This window comes from Saccopteryx bilineata, chromosome 1 (assembly GCF_036850765.1).
Source record: "Saccopteryx bilineata isolate mSacBil1 chromosome 1, mSacBil1_pri_phased_curated, whole genome shotgun sequence".
NCBI classification, from domain to species: Eukaryota; Metazoa; Chordata; class Mammalia; order Chiroptera; family Emballonuridae; genus Saccopteryx; species Saccopteryx bilineata.
In genome coordinates, this window is record NC_089490.1 from 362,032,508 (window position 1) to 362,049,407 (window position 16,900).

The following is a 16,900-nucleotide window of genomic DNA, read 5'->3' on the forward strand; positions in this document are numbered from 1 at the left end:
TTTCACCGTCTGCTTCTGATTTGTGATGTGCTTGTGTGTGTTGACTCTGTCTGCCTCTCTTTTCCCCTTCTCTGCCATTAACCAAGTATCCCAATTTCTTTTGGTCTACTTTGGGGCTATCCATTTAATTCTCTAGGTATATTCCTGGGTCAATATCACATTGTATTTGCTATTGGAAAATACTTTATTATCTAGCAGGAAAGTCCCCCTCATTATTATTATTATTATTATTACTATTATTTTTGAGGAACAATATGTTTATACATTTCAGAGTCAATTCATCAGGTTGTAGGAATAAAGCTTGTATTTGATCTACAGATCAGTATATAGTGAATTAATAGTTTTCTGTCTAAATACATAAACTACTTGATTTATTTTTGCCTTTTTTGGTATATTTTAATAATATTTCCTAATTTTCTCAATGAGGGACATGCACATTTTAAGATTAAATTTTTATATGCCATATATGTTTATATGTAGATATATGTTTTGCTGTCGTTACGTCCTCTCCTAAATTTCACTTTATGTTTGTGCTGGTCTAGGACTATACACAGTACTTGATTTATGCGTATTCATTTCTAGCCAACTTTCTAAGCCCTTTTATAAATTAAAATAGTTTATTTGTAGATTCTTTTGGGTTTTCTACATTGACAATGAGGGTGACTTGCTAGGTCATGCTACATTTTTATAAGAATTAGAGAAAGAACCCATGTCTGAGAAGACATAGGCCCACGGAGGCTTGGCTTGCCAAATGGACTGCAGGCTGGTGTCTGGTGAACTCAGCCCTGTGCAGGGCATGTGGCTGGGTGGGGACACTCACTTCCTTGGTTGTGTGCTGTTGTGCACTGGTCGATGTGGAAGCCTTATGGAAAATAGTATCAACTGCAAGTAATGACAGTTTTTTTTTCCTTCCATATCTTTCCAATATGTCTTTCTTTCTATACTAGCTAAGATCTGTAACACATGATAAATAGAAATTGGGAGCTGGGCATTTCTATTTTATTTCTGATCTCACAGGAAATGCTTTCAACATGTCATCATTATGCTTGTTGTTCTTGTTCTTGGTGTTTTTGTTTTTTGGGGTTTTTTTTTTGGTAAATGATCTTTAATCAGTTAAGGAAGGTCTCTTATATTCCTAGTTTGCTAAAAGGTTTTGTTATGATTGGCTGTTGAATTTTATAAAATTATTTTTCTGCATCTATTGAGATGATCATAAGGGCTTTACTTTTTAGCCTATTAATGTAGCAAGTTTTTTTCAATCTGTTTCTAATGCTAAAACAGCTGTATATTTTTAGGCAGCACTCAATTTGGCCATGCTGTATTATCCTTTTTGTATATAGATAAATTCTGTTTACTAATATTTTAATATATTTTTATCTATGATCATATATGAGATTAGCCTATAAATTTCCTTTCTTATGTTCTGGTTTAGTTTCAATATCAAAATTATGTCAGTTTCATAAAATGAATTGAAGTGTTTTTTTCTGTTTTCTTCTTTTCTGGACAAGTTTGGGTAAGTTTATCTTTGCTTTGCAGAGCAGAAACTCAGCTGTGGGTGTCTTTCCGCCTAGTGTTTTCCTTCAGGGAAGATTTTTAACTACTGATAAATTTATTCACTGGTTATAAATCTATTTTCTATTCTGTCAACTTTGGCAAATTATATTTTTCCAGGACTTTATCTAGTTTATTTATGAGTCCAGTGATATTGCATCATATTCTTTTTATCTCTGCTGCATCTGTAGTAATAAACTTCCTTTAATTGTTAAAATTGATTACTTGTGTATTTTTCTTTTTTTCTGATCTTAAAAAGAAATTTGTTTTATTTGTATTTTCATAGATTAAGTTTAACTCTGTTAAACATTTTATTTGTGTTTACATTTTTTGTGTATTTTTGTTGTATTTTGTTTAATATTTGCTCTTATTGTAGTATTTGTCTTCTGCTACTTTCTTTGGAATTATTCTCTTTTTCTTTTAAAATTTTTATGTTGTTAAAAGTTAGATATTCTTGTAATTTTCAGATTTTCTGATTTAATGCAGTAATTTTACTCTCAACTTGACCCATCTGTATACTATATAATTGTCATGTGTAATTTCATAATTATTTAGGTTTTTGTTCTTTTTAAAAAATTTTTATTTACTCATTTTATGGAGGGGAGAGGAAGAGATACAGAGAAAGAGAGAGAGAGACAGAGAGAAGGGCGGAGGAGCAGGAAGCATTGCCTCCTATATATGCCTTGACCAGGCAAGCCCAGAGTTTTGAACAAGCAACCTCAGCATTCCAGGTCGATGCTTTATCAACACTGAATCACCACAGGTCAGGCCTGGATTTGTTTTCTCATTTCTGTTATAATTTCTTCTTTGACCAATTATTTTTATGTTTAAATTATCTAAATGTATGGGGATATTTATATTGGCATAGAAATTGCAATCTGTAGAGGACCAATCACTTGAAATGTGCTGAATCTTGCTTTAAGATCTAGATACTAGTCATCTAAAAAATGATTCTTAATTCTTTAAAAAGAAAATGTATTCCTGATAAGTTGAATGCAGTGTTCTATTTATAACTATTAACTCTCACTTAATAGTGTCATTCAAATCTCCTATATCCTTACTGATAATTTACCTGCTGGACCTATTAATTAATGACATAATGTATTGGAATATCTATCTGGGATTCTAGATTTGTTCATTTCTTCTTGAAATTTTATCAAGTTTTACTTTGTATAGTTTAAGACTATATTATTGTTACTAGGCATATCTTTATCTTATATCTTATTGATGGGTTGAACATTTTTATTTTTATGTAGTGAATCTCTATCTCTGTTATACTTTTTATCTTAAAGTTTGTCTTGTATTTTACAAATAGATTGGCACCAGAATTATTTAGCTAAATATTTTTATGGTATATCTTTTGTAACTTTTAACTTTAAGAGGTTTTGTTTTGTGTCTTTTTATTTTACAGATATTTCTGATTGCCAGCACATAGCACACTTTTTCTCTCTTCTCTCTCTCTCTCTCTCTGTCTCTCTCTCTCATGTGTGCTCTATAATCTTTGCTTCCAAGTAGCTAGGTTACTTCATCTCCTCTTACTGTGATTACTATTATACACTGATACCTCCTCCTTCACACTTTTTTCTTTATTCTTCCTTTTTCTTTATTACTTACTTATTTCTCCTCCCCCTACATATTTTAAGGGTAATGTCTATTTCTTTCTCTCTCTATAGTCTTTCAGTTGGTTACCCTTGATATTGTAACCTTAATAATAATCTAAGAGGCTAAAGTTAATTTATATCTCCATTTTCCTCCTCCCCAGATAAGAGAAACTTAGCCAGCACTTTAAGTTCCTTTGGTCATCCCTTTCTGAATTTACCTACAATATTTTAGGTTTATCTTTCTATTCTTGTCCCACAAATGAGGTATTATAATTGTTTCTTATAGTCAAGGTTTATTTGAACTTACATTTTTACATATAAGTTTGCTTATCATTCTTTCTTGCATCTCGAACCTTCCATCTGGTGTTACATTTTTTTCTGCCTGATATAAACCCTTTAGAATTCCTTTCAATGTGAGATTTTTATTTGTTTGAGGAGATGTTTTTTTTTTTAATCCTTATTCTGGAAAGAGAGTTTCTGTCACTACAGAATTTAAGACAATTATTTCTATAATTAACTATTTTCTCATCATCCGCTGACTTCCATCATTGCTGTTGAGCAGTCATCTGTTGATCTAATTTTTCTTTGGTGTTGTTTAGTCTTCTGAGTTGAAGGTATAAATACCTTTTGTATTTTTCCTGCTTAGGATTCATTGGGATTCTGTATTTAAAAGTTGTTTTGTCTTTTAAGAATTCTGGGAAATGTTTCAGCTACTATTTCTTTGAGTATCACTTTTTTTTCCTCCTATCTTCTCTGTCCCTTTGGAAATCTGATTAAATACCTGTTAGACTACTTTAATCTCTATTCCTTAGCTTTAGTTCTCACATATTTGCTCTCTCTTTGTCTCTATGGGATGCTTGGATAATTTCTTTTGTTCTATCTTTTAATATAGCAATCTATTCTTTAATGGTGATCAGTCTGGTCAATGAGTTTTTTATCTTTATTTTTAATTTATAGAATTTAATATTTCCCCCTCAAATTATCTTGGCTATCTTTTATAGCCTTGAAAATGTTTTCAAGATTTTCTTTTATTTTTTTGAAACTAAAGTCTTTAATTGAGTTTTTATTCACCCCTCATAGATAACATGTGTTCAGGCCACAAACTTATGTGAAGGTCATATTGTGATCATTAATTCTCAAGGAGGTCTTACTTCCCTTTACTTACTGTCCAAGTTGGGACAGACAATTTTTGTTGTTTTATACCTTCTATATTACAGATTTATTTCTCATTTATCCTTACACTGAGTTTCTGGCCCTCTGGACCCCTATTTGATCCTTTCCCTAGTCTCTAGGCTTTGTCCTTGGTCTGTCCTGTCCTATACACACATGAAACAGAAACTTAAGGAATACAACATTTAGTATATGTTCTCAGGGTAAAAATTCCTTTTAACTCTTGCTTATTATCCTGGTTCTTGCTTTTGCTTTTTATTTAGCTCTCCAGATTTCATTTTCACCAGCTTATTGATGCATTAAAAAAAATTAAGAACATCTTTATCAATTCTTTAAAATTTTTTCTTATGGAGAAATACTTTAGAATAATGGACTACCATATTGCTAAACATAGAATCTGCATGTGAGCTTTCTTTGTAAGAAGAGGAATACATTGTCAAGTAAAAATCAGGTGCTAAAAAAATATTGTCATGATATGGAGTTCCTTAAATAGAAGGTATAGTCTTTTTCCTCACTCGTCTTACTAGTTGTGTATCTTAGCAAATTATTGAACTTCTCTGCATCTTCATTTTAATGTCTTTAAAATGGGGTAAAGTAGTATTAATTATATTGGATTTTTTGAGAAATAAATAAATTTATTTACATGAAGCACTTAGTAGAGTGCTTGTTACATAGTACCCAATACCACATTTCATTGAATTAAAAAAAATTTTTATTATAGAGAGTGGGAGGAGAGAGAGAGAGAGAGAGAGAGAGAGAGAGAGAAAGGGGGAGGAATAGGAAGCATCAATTCTGTTTGTGCCTTGACCAAGCAAGCCAGAGGTTTTGAACCGGCAACCTCAGCATTCCAGGTCGATGCTTTATCCACTGTGCCACCACAGGTCAGGCCATTTTATTGAATTTAATATGCCATAGATTGTAAGCTGCCCTGTTACTTCATAAAAAAATATGCTTCCAATTAAACTATGATACAATGCCAAGATGTCATCGACTGAAACACATCCCAATTTCAAATGTTAAAATATTAAAAAAATGCATCTTAGAACCACCTGACTATAGTAAATTTTAGCTGTTATTATGAATGGATGCATAGAGAAGGCACTGGCTGAGAAACAGAATTTAGTCTCAGAAGTGATAGGACTTTAATTGTTTGTGGATATTTATTTCATCCCACCCTCACCTTATCAACTTTTGGACCCTGGATCTTTGTGTATGAACTAGAGTTAGTGTCCATTAGACTAGACAGTGTCCAGTAATTGTCAGTAGACAAACACAATATTCTACCCTCTTTTCCAAGAGTGAGGAAGAAAAGGAACTTATATTTATCAAGAGACCAGTGTCTAGCATACTTATGGGTGCCTTAAATATAGCATTTACTGTAATTCTTACAATTAGTCAGGTTAATGAAGATAAGTTGCTGTAACAAACTATCTGTAAGTATTAGTGGCTTAGCACATTATATCCATTTCTTGCTTACCCCACAGACTGTTGTGGGTTGGGTGATTCTGCTCCAAATTGTGAATCAGGACTCATCCTCTTCTATCTTTTGGCTTTGCCATATGGTGGCTTTCCAGTTGCTTTGGCATTACTCAGTAGGCAGAAAGGGGAAGAAAGAGGGAGTAGGGAGAAAGCATACCTTCTCTTATAGTAAATTTAAAATTGTTCAAGACTTCTCAGTTTCATTTATTCCTAGGTAACATTTTAGAGGAAGAAATTACTATAGGTCACAGTGATTGGAAAAGGCCTCCCAGGTGTGGTAGGATTAGAGTGGAGTCCTGAACCAGAGATATTACCTGGAAATAGAAAAAAAGAACTGAGGACATTTTGGTCTGGAAGTGCAGTGTGCTGCGGTCAATGCTTGAAGTTATAGAAGAGGAAGAAATACTGAGGAATTATTAACATTCATTGTGCTCATACTTTGTACTGAATACCATGCAATGCACTGTTCGGATGCCACTGTGACACATGGCATACTAGACATAAATGAGCCTTGATAAAATAGCACTTTGTGAAAAGGCTGTTTTTCATGTTTGACCCATTCTGTGCACCAATTAATTAACTTAAATTGCTATGTGTGGCCCAGTAAGTTGACACCCTGGTCCAACATAAAGGATCCTTTATCTGAGAATGTTATGACAATGACAGTAGGATTTGTTGAGATTGGTTGCCTTGTGTCCACTAGGTTATTCTGTTTATGTGTTGTGACCCTAAAGTGGGTTCTGGTTCTCTGTCTTTGATTCCTTTTCATTAATGACCTGGTGGGAACCCTTTGTCATTGTGTCTGAGCCAAGATTCTGGTTCTGTCTAGATTTTCCTTTAATTTAAAAAAATTTTAATTTTTTGGATAAATTCTGTCTGGATTTATTCAAACACCCCACAGTATTTTGGTCACAAAGGGTACAAGTGGGATGTTAAATTTTCTGCAGCATGGTCTTTTTGTACTGGGTTTTAATTAAATCTCTTCTATTTAATATATTATGCTTTTTAATCCCCTATTGGGAAGCAGCTATTTGGGCCTGAGGTTTTGGTAGGAAATGGATCTTTTATTGGGTACTAAGATGGGTATCATGAGATTTCCTGTGTAGCACCATTAATTAGCCTCCTGGGTCAAAGTAGTTTATTTCATTATTTCACTTGCTCTTATAAGTGTTATGCAGGATACATGATCCTACTGATGGTAACAACAACTCTGAGTATAGGTCCTGTTCCCATTTTTTACGGATGAAGAGGCTAAAGGTAAAAGCTGCCTAGAAAGAGACAGAACTGGAATCGGAACTTCAGTCCTGAATGTTGAATTTTCATGATCTCATCATGCAATTTTCCAAATGTTATTGAGCAGACTGCAGTTGGGAGGATTTGAGAAGGAAATAAAATCAGAGAAGAAGGTTGGATTATTATGGCTGTTAATGTAGCACTATCGTCTGCTCATGGCTTTAGAAACCAGAGAAAATTCTACTTGTGAAACTACAAAACATGGTGCAGCTCTCTCCTGTGTTTGCTTTCCCAAAGGGATGTAGACCCCCTCAGCCTGGGTCCTCATCATGACTCAGAGAGTGAAGTAGTTTGCCCAATATGACCTCTGATCATGATTTATGAAACAGGAAGTATCCAAATTTTTACCATGTTGGAGCTATTCAATTTTCTCTAATGGCTCTTATCTGAGAATTATGTCTATTCGTGGCAGCCACGACCAGTAAGTCATTAGCTTAAAGTATACTTATTGTTAATTTTAGCACCCTGGGACCTGGGCCCAGTGAGAGAGGGCTCTCACTTTTGCAAATCAAAGCTGAGGAACATTCGAGCAGTTGGCTAACATTCACATCAGGAAAAGTTAGCAAGTAGAAACAGATAATTAAAAAGTTAGAGTAAAAAGTGGTTGACCACCTGGACATAGTTCAGACTGCCTCCCTCCTGCTGGGCACTGTCTTCACCAGGAGAGAAATTGAACCAATCTTTATACTGAGTACCCCTGTGTGCCAGGCACTTCACATACATGATCTCTCCGACCTGCACAGAGTGCCACAGGGAAGGAGCCATTACTTTCATTTTATCCTTCATCAAGACTTTAAAATTCTCCTTGAACCTGAACAGAGCTGAGGTCTGGATGGGCCCTTCAACCTGATGCCCAGTGCCTCTGGGCTGTCAAACCAAGCTTTTTAGGTCCTGAGGGGACAAGGTCTGGTTCTCCGAGGTCTGCTCTGCCTTTTTGCTGAGCTCTGTCGCCTGGCAGCTATGAGGTGCCACTGGGGCTTCCCCCAGGGATCCAGAGCTTTCTATATTTCATGAGACTCAGTCCATTCGGCAGGGCTGGGTGACAGTTTGCACCTCCCTTGGGAGCGAGGGTTCTTAAAGTGTCTGCTGCAGGATGCTGGCCGTCCTACCTGGCAATACTGAAATATCTCCAATGACCATTGCCACCCTCCTACAGATCAAACAGAGGCCCAGAGTAGGGGCGAGGAGGGGAGCTCATTGCCCTCACTTCCCAAAGCTCGCTGCAGCTCTGCTTCCCTTGCAGGTCCCTAGCTCTCCAGCCCCAAGCTTTTGTGATCTCCCTGGCAGCTTGCATAGTTCTCTTACATAACCCCCTGCTGCTGCTCTCACTCCTGGAGTCCATCCACTCTACTGGTTACCATGGGAGCTGAAATTCCACTCCGATCATTTCACTCCTCTTCTCAAACATCTTCACTGGCTCCCTACCACCCACAGCATAGAGTCCAAAGAACCCATCACTTTCATATGCAGAGCCTAAGAGGCACCTTCTCTCCAGCCACTGGGAGATATCTGGGGGCCTGAATATCTGCCCCATTTTCTGGCCCCCTTACCATGGCCCACACTGCTCTCCTGGAACAATGTCCTTGTCCCATTTCCACCTGGCAAAATTCCACCTGCATTTAATACCCAGATGTCACCTCCTCTAAGAAGTCTGCCCTACTCTCCTAGTTGAAAGTAACCACTCTTTTTTCTGCATTCCTATGCTAGTGGGATAGTTTCCTCTAAACACCACCCCAAATCCAGCACTCTTTAGCCTCCTAGAAACACTTCCATATTCAGGATCCTGCACCTCTCACGACTCTCCTCTGTCTGCAATCTCTTGCTTCCAGCCCCTTCTCCTTCCTTAATTTCCACATTCTTCAACCATCTGCTTTAGGGCCATTTCCTGAGAAACTTTCCCTGACCTCTTCTTTCCACCTTCCATTCTCACCTAGTGCTGCTTGGAAGCCCTTTGGACCTCTCTTAGCATCCTGTCGGTTACCTGCAACTGTAGTTCTCATGCAGCATTGGGACTGTCTGTTCACCCATCTGTCTGTCTGTCTGGAGAATGCAATGAGCACAGAGCTGGGGGTGAGGAGGGAGGCTGCCCAGCTGGGTATGACCAGATTGTGTGGACTATGTGAACTCAGGAAGAACAGGGGGCTTTCAAGTGTCCGTCAGTGGACGAGTGGATTAAAAAGCTTTGGTACATATATACTATGGAATACTACTCAGCCATAAAAAATGATGACATCGGATCATTTACAACAACATGGATGGACCTTGATAACATTATACTGAGTGAAATAAGTAAATCAGAAAAAACTAAGAACTATATGATTCCATACATAGGCGGGACATAAAAATGAGACTCAGAGACATGGACAAGAGTGTGGGGGTTACGGGGTAGGAGGGGAGGAGGAGAGGGAGGGGGTTGGGGAAGGGGAGGGGGGCACAAAGAAAACCAGTTAGAAGGTGACAGAAGACAATTGGACTTTGGGTGATTGGAATGCAGCATAATCAAATGTCAAAATAACCTAGAGATGTTTTCTCTGAACATATGTACCCTGATTTATCAATGTCACTCCATTAAAATTAATTAATTAAAAAAAGAACAGAGGGCTTTGTCTCAATGGATATTAGGATGCAGAGCCCTTTGCATGTATAGTTGCAAAGGCCCTCCCACAGTCGTCTCACTGAGTACTCAGCACGTGATGAGATAGGCACCTTCATCTCCCATTACTGTGAGGAAGCTGAGGTTCCTTCAGGAACCCAGCCAGCCAGTCAGCAAGTGTTTATTGATCTGATTGTTATGCACTAGGCACTGTGTCAGGAACAGGGGTCTGGGGAGACAGCAGTGAGCAGGACAGGTGTCTCATCTCTGTTTCTGGTACCCTCAGTGGAGAAAGATGTTTAGCTATTAATTTCACAGTGAACTGTTTAATTATAACTGTGACCAATTCTATGGGATGAGAAATAAAGAGGGGTAGGGGATCATATAGTGAGGGGCTTACCACATCCTCAGGTCTCATTCCTCTTTTACCCCTGCTCAGGCTGCCTTCTCCTAATAAACGCTTCGTTTAACTGGAGTTTAACAATATGCTTTCCACAGTATTTACTGTCCTGCCTCCATTGACAGCCCTAATGGATTCTGCAGATTAAACAATCCTCACTCTACCTTGAGCTGTACTTGGATTGGGCCATTAGACAACGGAAGAAACCACCCTTGCTCCTGGTTCTACTTGAATAATTTACTGTAAATAGCTCCCCTTTCCTCCAGAGCCCAGGCTGGCTTGTTAGCCAAATGGAGGTGAGCAAGGGCTGCCTCTAATGGGATGCAGGAGAGAAATTAGCCGTCCAAATGAGCAGTTCTACAAGCAAGTGTTGAATTAAATCAGAGAACCTTAAGACTTCAAGTCTTTCTTGTAAACCAGCCCCTCCTGGTGAAAGAGGCATAGCCAAGAGTCTTGCAGAACAAAGGCTGCAGGTTCCAGGGTGGGATTTCCAATGAATTAGGGGTGCCTTGGTGTAGGGGAGAGGTGATAGAGTTTCCTCTTTCTTGCTCACTCCTCCATGTGTCCCTCTCTCCTTTTTCAACAGCAAGATATCTTCTCTACCCTGAGATATAGGTCTCAACGTCTCCTTCCATGAGGAGGGACACTCCCTCTTTGAGGCTACCATGTGATATAATATGATATGATATGATTTTTGATATGATACAATCTACTAGAGACTTTTGTGAGTGATCTCATTCAATCCTCATGAAGCTCTGGGAAGGCAGGTATACCTTCATGGGGGTTGATTTTCTCTGGGGCACAGAGTCAGGATTTAAACCCAGATCTGTCAGCCTCCAAAATTTAAGTTTATTTTGCAACACCAGTGCGGACATATAGCATGGGGTAAAGGGTTATCTTGAATCCATTCTTGGCTTCCTGGCGTGCTGTGTGGCTTTGGAGGGGGTTCTTCTAAGTCCTTGCTGCCTGTTTGAAACAGGTCTCTCTGGAAACCTAGAGACACTTGAGGCTTGGCTTCGCTGGGACTGTGGTGTCTCCTTTAGGGACCATAACTCTGTCCGTGCAACTGTCACGAAAGAAACCAACAAATGAGGGACAGAAGAGATGACCCACTGTCTATGTCCCTCTTCCTGCCTTCATCTGGGTACTGCTTTTGTGATTTGTCTCATTTTTCTGAAGACTGTTCTTCTGCCTTCTGGCTGTGTCACTGAGGGCCCACCCCAGGTGTAGCTGAAGGACTCACAGTCTGGGAGATGAGAACAGTGGGAGGCGCTGGTGAGAGAGAAGAGGGCCTGGCTGTGAAGAGTTGGGGCTGGTGTCACCACCATGGAATGGAGTCCCGCTGCCTGTTAGCAAATGCTGGACATATGTCACCTGTTTATTGCTCTCATTACTTTCATCTGCTCCAGCACCTCCTCCCCAATTATCAAACTTGGGTACTAGTCCTCTGTCTACTACTGGCTGTGTGATCTTGGGCAACAGATGTAATTCCACTCAATTTCAGAGGTCTTACCTGTAAAAAAAGGGATGATGATAATATTAAATGAGTTCATACTATATGGACCATTTAGAACAGGCACATAGTACCCACTCAATAAATATTAGCTTTTGTTTAGAGGCACTTTATATTCACATCAGCTGGGTTAAACTCTTTGATATTCCTTATATCACCTTAGAGATATTCTCTCTTACCTGTTTCTCATTCCCAGTGAATATAAGCTTTAGCTCCTCTGAGATATAATCTGAATCATAATTTTGGCTTTGACTAAGCAGTTCATTGTGTAGGGTCCTGTGCCCAGTCCCTCATTGAGCAAGATGCAATTTCAGACATCAAGAAGTCTTGTCTGATTGGGGAAAGGAGGCAGGCATAAATAATACAGTCTGTGAATAGGGAAGTGATTCACATACAGCCCAAATGTCCCCAAGAAGCTTGCCCACCTCTAGAAACATGTGTGATCACATGAACCAAGGTTTTGTTTGCTGGTGGCCTCCACTGGCATAAGTGCTGGAAAACTATGAATGAAATGACAAACAAGGACATCTCATGAGGATGCTTTAACAAATTCAACCTATATTAGATATATTGCATTCTTCTCAAGCTAAAAGTCTAGTGGTCCCCAACAAAAAGGAAATAGATATGTGGGCATGACCTGTTCCTACCATGCCCTAGCTGGCTTTTGGTGCTCACTGCTTTTGTCCGAAAGGCTCACAGATCAGTGACTAGGAATCTGTTCTAGAATTCTGTGGTTGCCAAGCTGTGTTCCTGGGATCTACTTTCATAAACTCAGAACATCTGCTTGCATCCTGGCTTCTGCTCGTGACAACTCTCCCTTTGCATCCCTTGTTTACAATGCGATTTGACCCAGAGGTCCCCCCAATATTCTAGGGTGTGCTGCTTCACCTGGTCACAGAATCCTGGCTGGCTCACACTTAAAGGGACCTTAAACTTCCTTCTTGTCTTTGTCTCCTGCCAGGTTTTAAACTTTAATTCCCTCTTCAGCAGTTTTTCTCTGCCCCTTTTCCTTCCCCATGATGAGGATAGAGGTGAAATAAGGTCAGCTTGTTCCTGCTTTCTGATCACATCATCACTTCCACTCGGAAAAGTTGGTATTACCTTTTTTGGTCATGTAACCAGACATATGAAAAACGGAACAGATACTTCATTTTGTTATTTCTAGCTTTTTTCTTTTGTGTCATATTTTTCAGGCTGGTGACTCACTGTGCTCCCGAAATACATTTTCTCAATAATGAAGATAATGATAGAAATAACAATGCCGATACGAGTGACGCACACTGTCATTGTGCGAGGTGTTTCATACGCTCCGTCGCATTTTCTGTATCTTCTTTATCTGATCACAAGGCTGAGCACACAGCACACTTTCAGGGCATAATAACAATAACATCTTCTATTTATTTAGCTCTCATCTCTATTCCTTATCTCCTGTTATTGTTGCAGAGTTCTGTAAAATAGATGTTAGTCTCAGTTATAGATGAAGAATTAAGGCTCAGCATAAAAGTATTAAAAATTCATTCCACTCATTCTGTCATCAGGCACATAGATTGCTTGCTAAGTGTCCAGCTCTTTGCCTAATGCCGGGACCACAAGTGGGTCTTGTCCTTTAGGGACTGACAGTTGAGTGGGGCTCAGAGTGGCAGTGAGTCTTTAGAATTAGCTAAAGCCCTCATTTATTCTGGGCTCTTGCCTCTTCATACTTTTTAGATTGACACATTCATTTTTTATTCCAAGCACCATAAGGGGTACTTTATGTCCAGCCACATCACTATTAATTAAAGTCCTCCTCCACTCTTTTCTCATAAGGGTCACTTGTAATCACAGAGTAAGGGTTTAGTATTTCGGGGCTTATCTCGCCCACCTCCTCTGTATCTTTCCACAAGTTCCTACTTGTGTTTTCTCTGCATGTCTTGAAATCTGCTGTCCTCAAGCTCAGAACATGTCAAGTGACAACCAATCCTCCCTTTTATTACTTTACCCCGGCAGCACTGACAAGAATCTCCATTTTCCTCATGGAAAATGTCTTCCATGCTTGTTTGTTGGCTTGGAGAAGGAGCTGGCAGAGAGGGAGGGATGGCGAAGGGGCAAGGCAAGGCAGGAGGAGACAAAGAGGTGGGCAGCTTGTTTTATGGAAGGAGAAGGACACCATTGTCTCGATCCGGCCTCTGAAGCATGGGAAAGCTGAGTAGGTCCTTGCACCGGGGCTGGAGCCTCTGGACCTAGTTCACCTTTATCAGTTAGCCTGTTTTTATCTGTAGAGAACCCAAATCCTCACTTAAACTCCAGGATCATTTGATCCAGTGGTTCAGTGATCAATGAGCTGGAGCTTTCTTCTCTAGCTAGGTCCTCTCTTGACTGCAAGCTGGTTTCTAGCAGCAATGAAATGACATTTTTTTATTGTTCAGATTCAATGGGAGCAATACACTCTCACCTTGTGGCTTGCAGTTAGGACAAAATTTTTTTTCTGTGAAGTACTTCTATTTGCTTATGGGTCTGAACTGAGTTGCATGCATGCCTATTCCTGAACAAATTACTGACACTTGGGGTGAAATGATGTCATCTGAAGTGGACTGGACTTGGGGAAGCCACCATCCTGCCCATTACAGAGTCACATTTTCCAGGTATCATCAAAGCGAATAACCCAGTGCTGTGACGGTATCCAGTTAGGGAATTAGCATGTAGAGTTGCCAGATTTAGCAAATAATATAGGGTGCCTAGTTAAATGTGAATTTCAGATAAACTATAGACTTAAGTATAAGTTCTTCCCATGCTATGTTTGTTGGTCCAATATTTGGTACAAAGCAAAATGGGTCAAGCAACTATTGACAGCGGGAGATAGAAGATTGTAGGAGTTCACAGTGGGCTAGGGACTTAGAAGCAAGATCACATCTGAGTCTTGTGTTACTTGTGTGGAGACAGTAGAGTGTAAATCAGTTCAAAAAGCAGAGGAGTGCTAGGGGGCTTTTCCTCTACCCCTAACTTGGCTACTTGTGGCTAGGATCCTGGAAAGAAAGTGACTGCACCTCCTCTCTCGGTCCTCATTGACCTGTCCTGCCTCCTTTTTCCAGGGCCCCGACCGCTGTGGGCAAGCTTTGTTGCAGATTGGGATCAACATGATGGCGCTGCCTGGAGGCCGCCATGTGGACTCCATCCACTTCCCGGGTCAGCGGTAAGTCCCATAGGCATCTCTCAGGGCCAGACCTGGATCCTGAGACTGCAAGTGGCTCCTTCTCTCCATGCACTGTCATGGGGAAGAAGCTTAGGACAAGATATCAGGGATGCCAGGCTCACTCTGCAGATATGCATGGAACTGAGACCTGAGACGTGGAGTGGTCAGGCAGAGCCTATCTCCCAAGGAGCTACAGTCTAGGATCCAAGCAGACAATGAAGCAAAGAAGTGAATGGGGTGTGCTGTTGAGATAGGAAGCCCCAGAGGAAGTTCCTGGTCCTACCTAGGCCAGGAGGCTGGAGTCACTGGGGCCACTGGGTTGAGTGAAGGTCCTCTCTGAGCCACTTGGAAGGGTCAGTTTACCGTTAGGTGTCTTCTCTTCCCCCTGAGCACCAGGGAAAGAACTGAGCTCAGAGCTGCTCCTTAGGAAATCCTTGTTGCCTTGAGTGGGCAGTAGGGAGACAGGGGTGAGGGAGAGATACACTGAACAGGTAAAGCCCAGATGATGAGGCTGGGAAAAGAAGAGACCCAAGGGCCCCAGTCCAAAGGTATACGGATCTGGCTGGTCTAGAACCAGAGCCAGAACTAAAGGTCAAAGTACCAGGGCCGCAAATCTCTGGTGACCAACTGTCCTATGTGTCCAGAACTGTCCTGATTTGCCAATGAAAGTTCTGTGTCCTTAGAAACTCCTCCATTTTGAGCAAACTGGGAGTGACACTAAAGCAGGTTTGGTCCATGAAGAAACTTTGCAACCTGAGTGGTGAGGGCCTCTGCCGTGGTGGGTTTTCCTTTTTAGAGGGGGCAGTAGGGTACAAGTAGCTCCTGCAAGGCTGTCGTCATTGTTGTTTTGTTTTGTTTTACATATTGCATGTGTCACTGATATCTTACCTTTATCTCTAACCTCCCACCTGAATCACAGGGGATTTCACCTTATTATGTCATTCATTTTTATATTGTTTGATTTTATGTTACTTTTTTTTTAAAATCTATGTTGGTTTTAAAATCAGAAATAATTATTAAATGTTTGCTAAAGTCTATTAGAACTGGGTTAACTTCTATGAGGGTGTCAGCCTGCTTCCACAAAGTCAGCATGATAAAGAAGTTTAAGTCTATGAAATATAGCTCGTGCACGTTACTGAGGACAGAGAACTCTGTTAGAAATGCAGTTAAGAATTTCCTGTGTAGCTTGAGGCTAAGAATAAGGGACCCTATCTATCGGGGCCCAAATATCTTTCCACGCAGAGTGTCTAAGGTAGAGGTCAGAGGGTGTGAGGCGCAGACCTGTCAGAACGCATGTGCATTCTCCGAGATGGGAACTGGGCTTGGAAAGGCTGATAGTCTTTTAGGAGATGAGTGTCATCGGTTTTGAACACATGAGTGCCTGGCTTTAAAGCCAGACTGGACCTCTGACTAGGTGTGTGGCCTTGTGCAAATTTCTCAACCCCCATTAGCTCCTCGGTTCCTTTATGTATAAAGTGGGGTGATAACAGTACCTACTTCATGGGGTTGATGTGTGGGTTAATATGTTAAGTCTGTCAGTCAGAGAGAGCTACACAGGGCAGGGATAGGGGCTATTGTTTATTGAATGCCTGTTGTGTGTCAGAGGTCGGTTGTGGCTCCTCATGTAGGTGATCTTGGAGAATTCTTCCAGAAATCCCTTCTCTGATCCCTCTTAGCAAGTGACCTCACTGAGGAAATAAGAAATCACAGACAGACACTCTCAGTGGCCTAATATTTTAAACCAGGAGACAGAAGAACTAATCTAGATGAAGTGGATTCTTAGCTCTTGTCCCAACCAAGTGGGTAGGTCCAAGCCTATGAGGCCAGGTGTGCAGGAGCGGCTCTGACAGTAGTATTAATACTTTCGGAGGTCTACAGAGACTCATGGGTCCCGGCATGGTTAGACCAGAACCTATGCTTACAGGGGTGGGGGTGGGGGCTGTTGTCCCAGGGCATTTTAAGACAGAGGTTGAGAATTGAGACTGACTATACTTGATTCTTGGTTCTGTTACTTATTAGCTGCAACCCTGGGCCTTAGTTTCTCTTCCTCTATGAAACAGAGATGTTTATACTTATGTCATAGGTTGTTAGGAGAATTTAGAATGACATGCATAAAGCACCTGCCTGCACA

The 16,900-nt window shown here is 40.3% G+C and overlaps 1 protein-coding gene across 1 annotated transcript in view; it reads left to right on the forward strand.

Moving 5' to 3' along the window:
- The window catches only part of INSC (INSC spindle orientation adaptor protein), a 135,753-nt gene that overhangs the window by 18,283 nt on the left and 100,570 nt on the right, over window positions 1-16,900 (forward strand). The window contains exon 2 of the mRNA XM_066253852.1: window positions 14,669-14,769. Within this exon, the coding sequence (XP_066109949.1) occupies window positions 14,669-14,769 (101 nt within the window). The remainder of the gene's footprint in view (window positions 1-14,668; window positions 14,770-16,900) is intronic.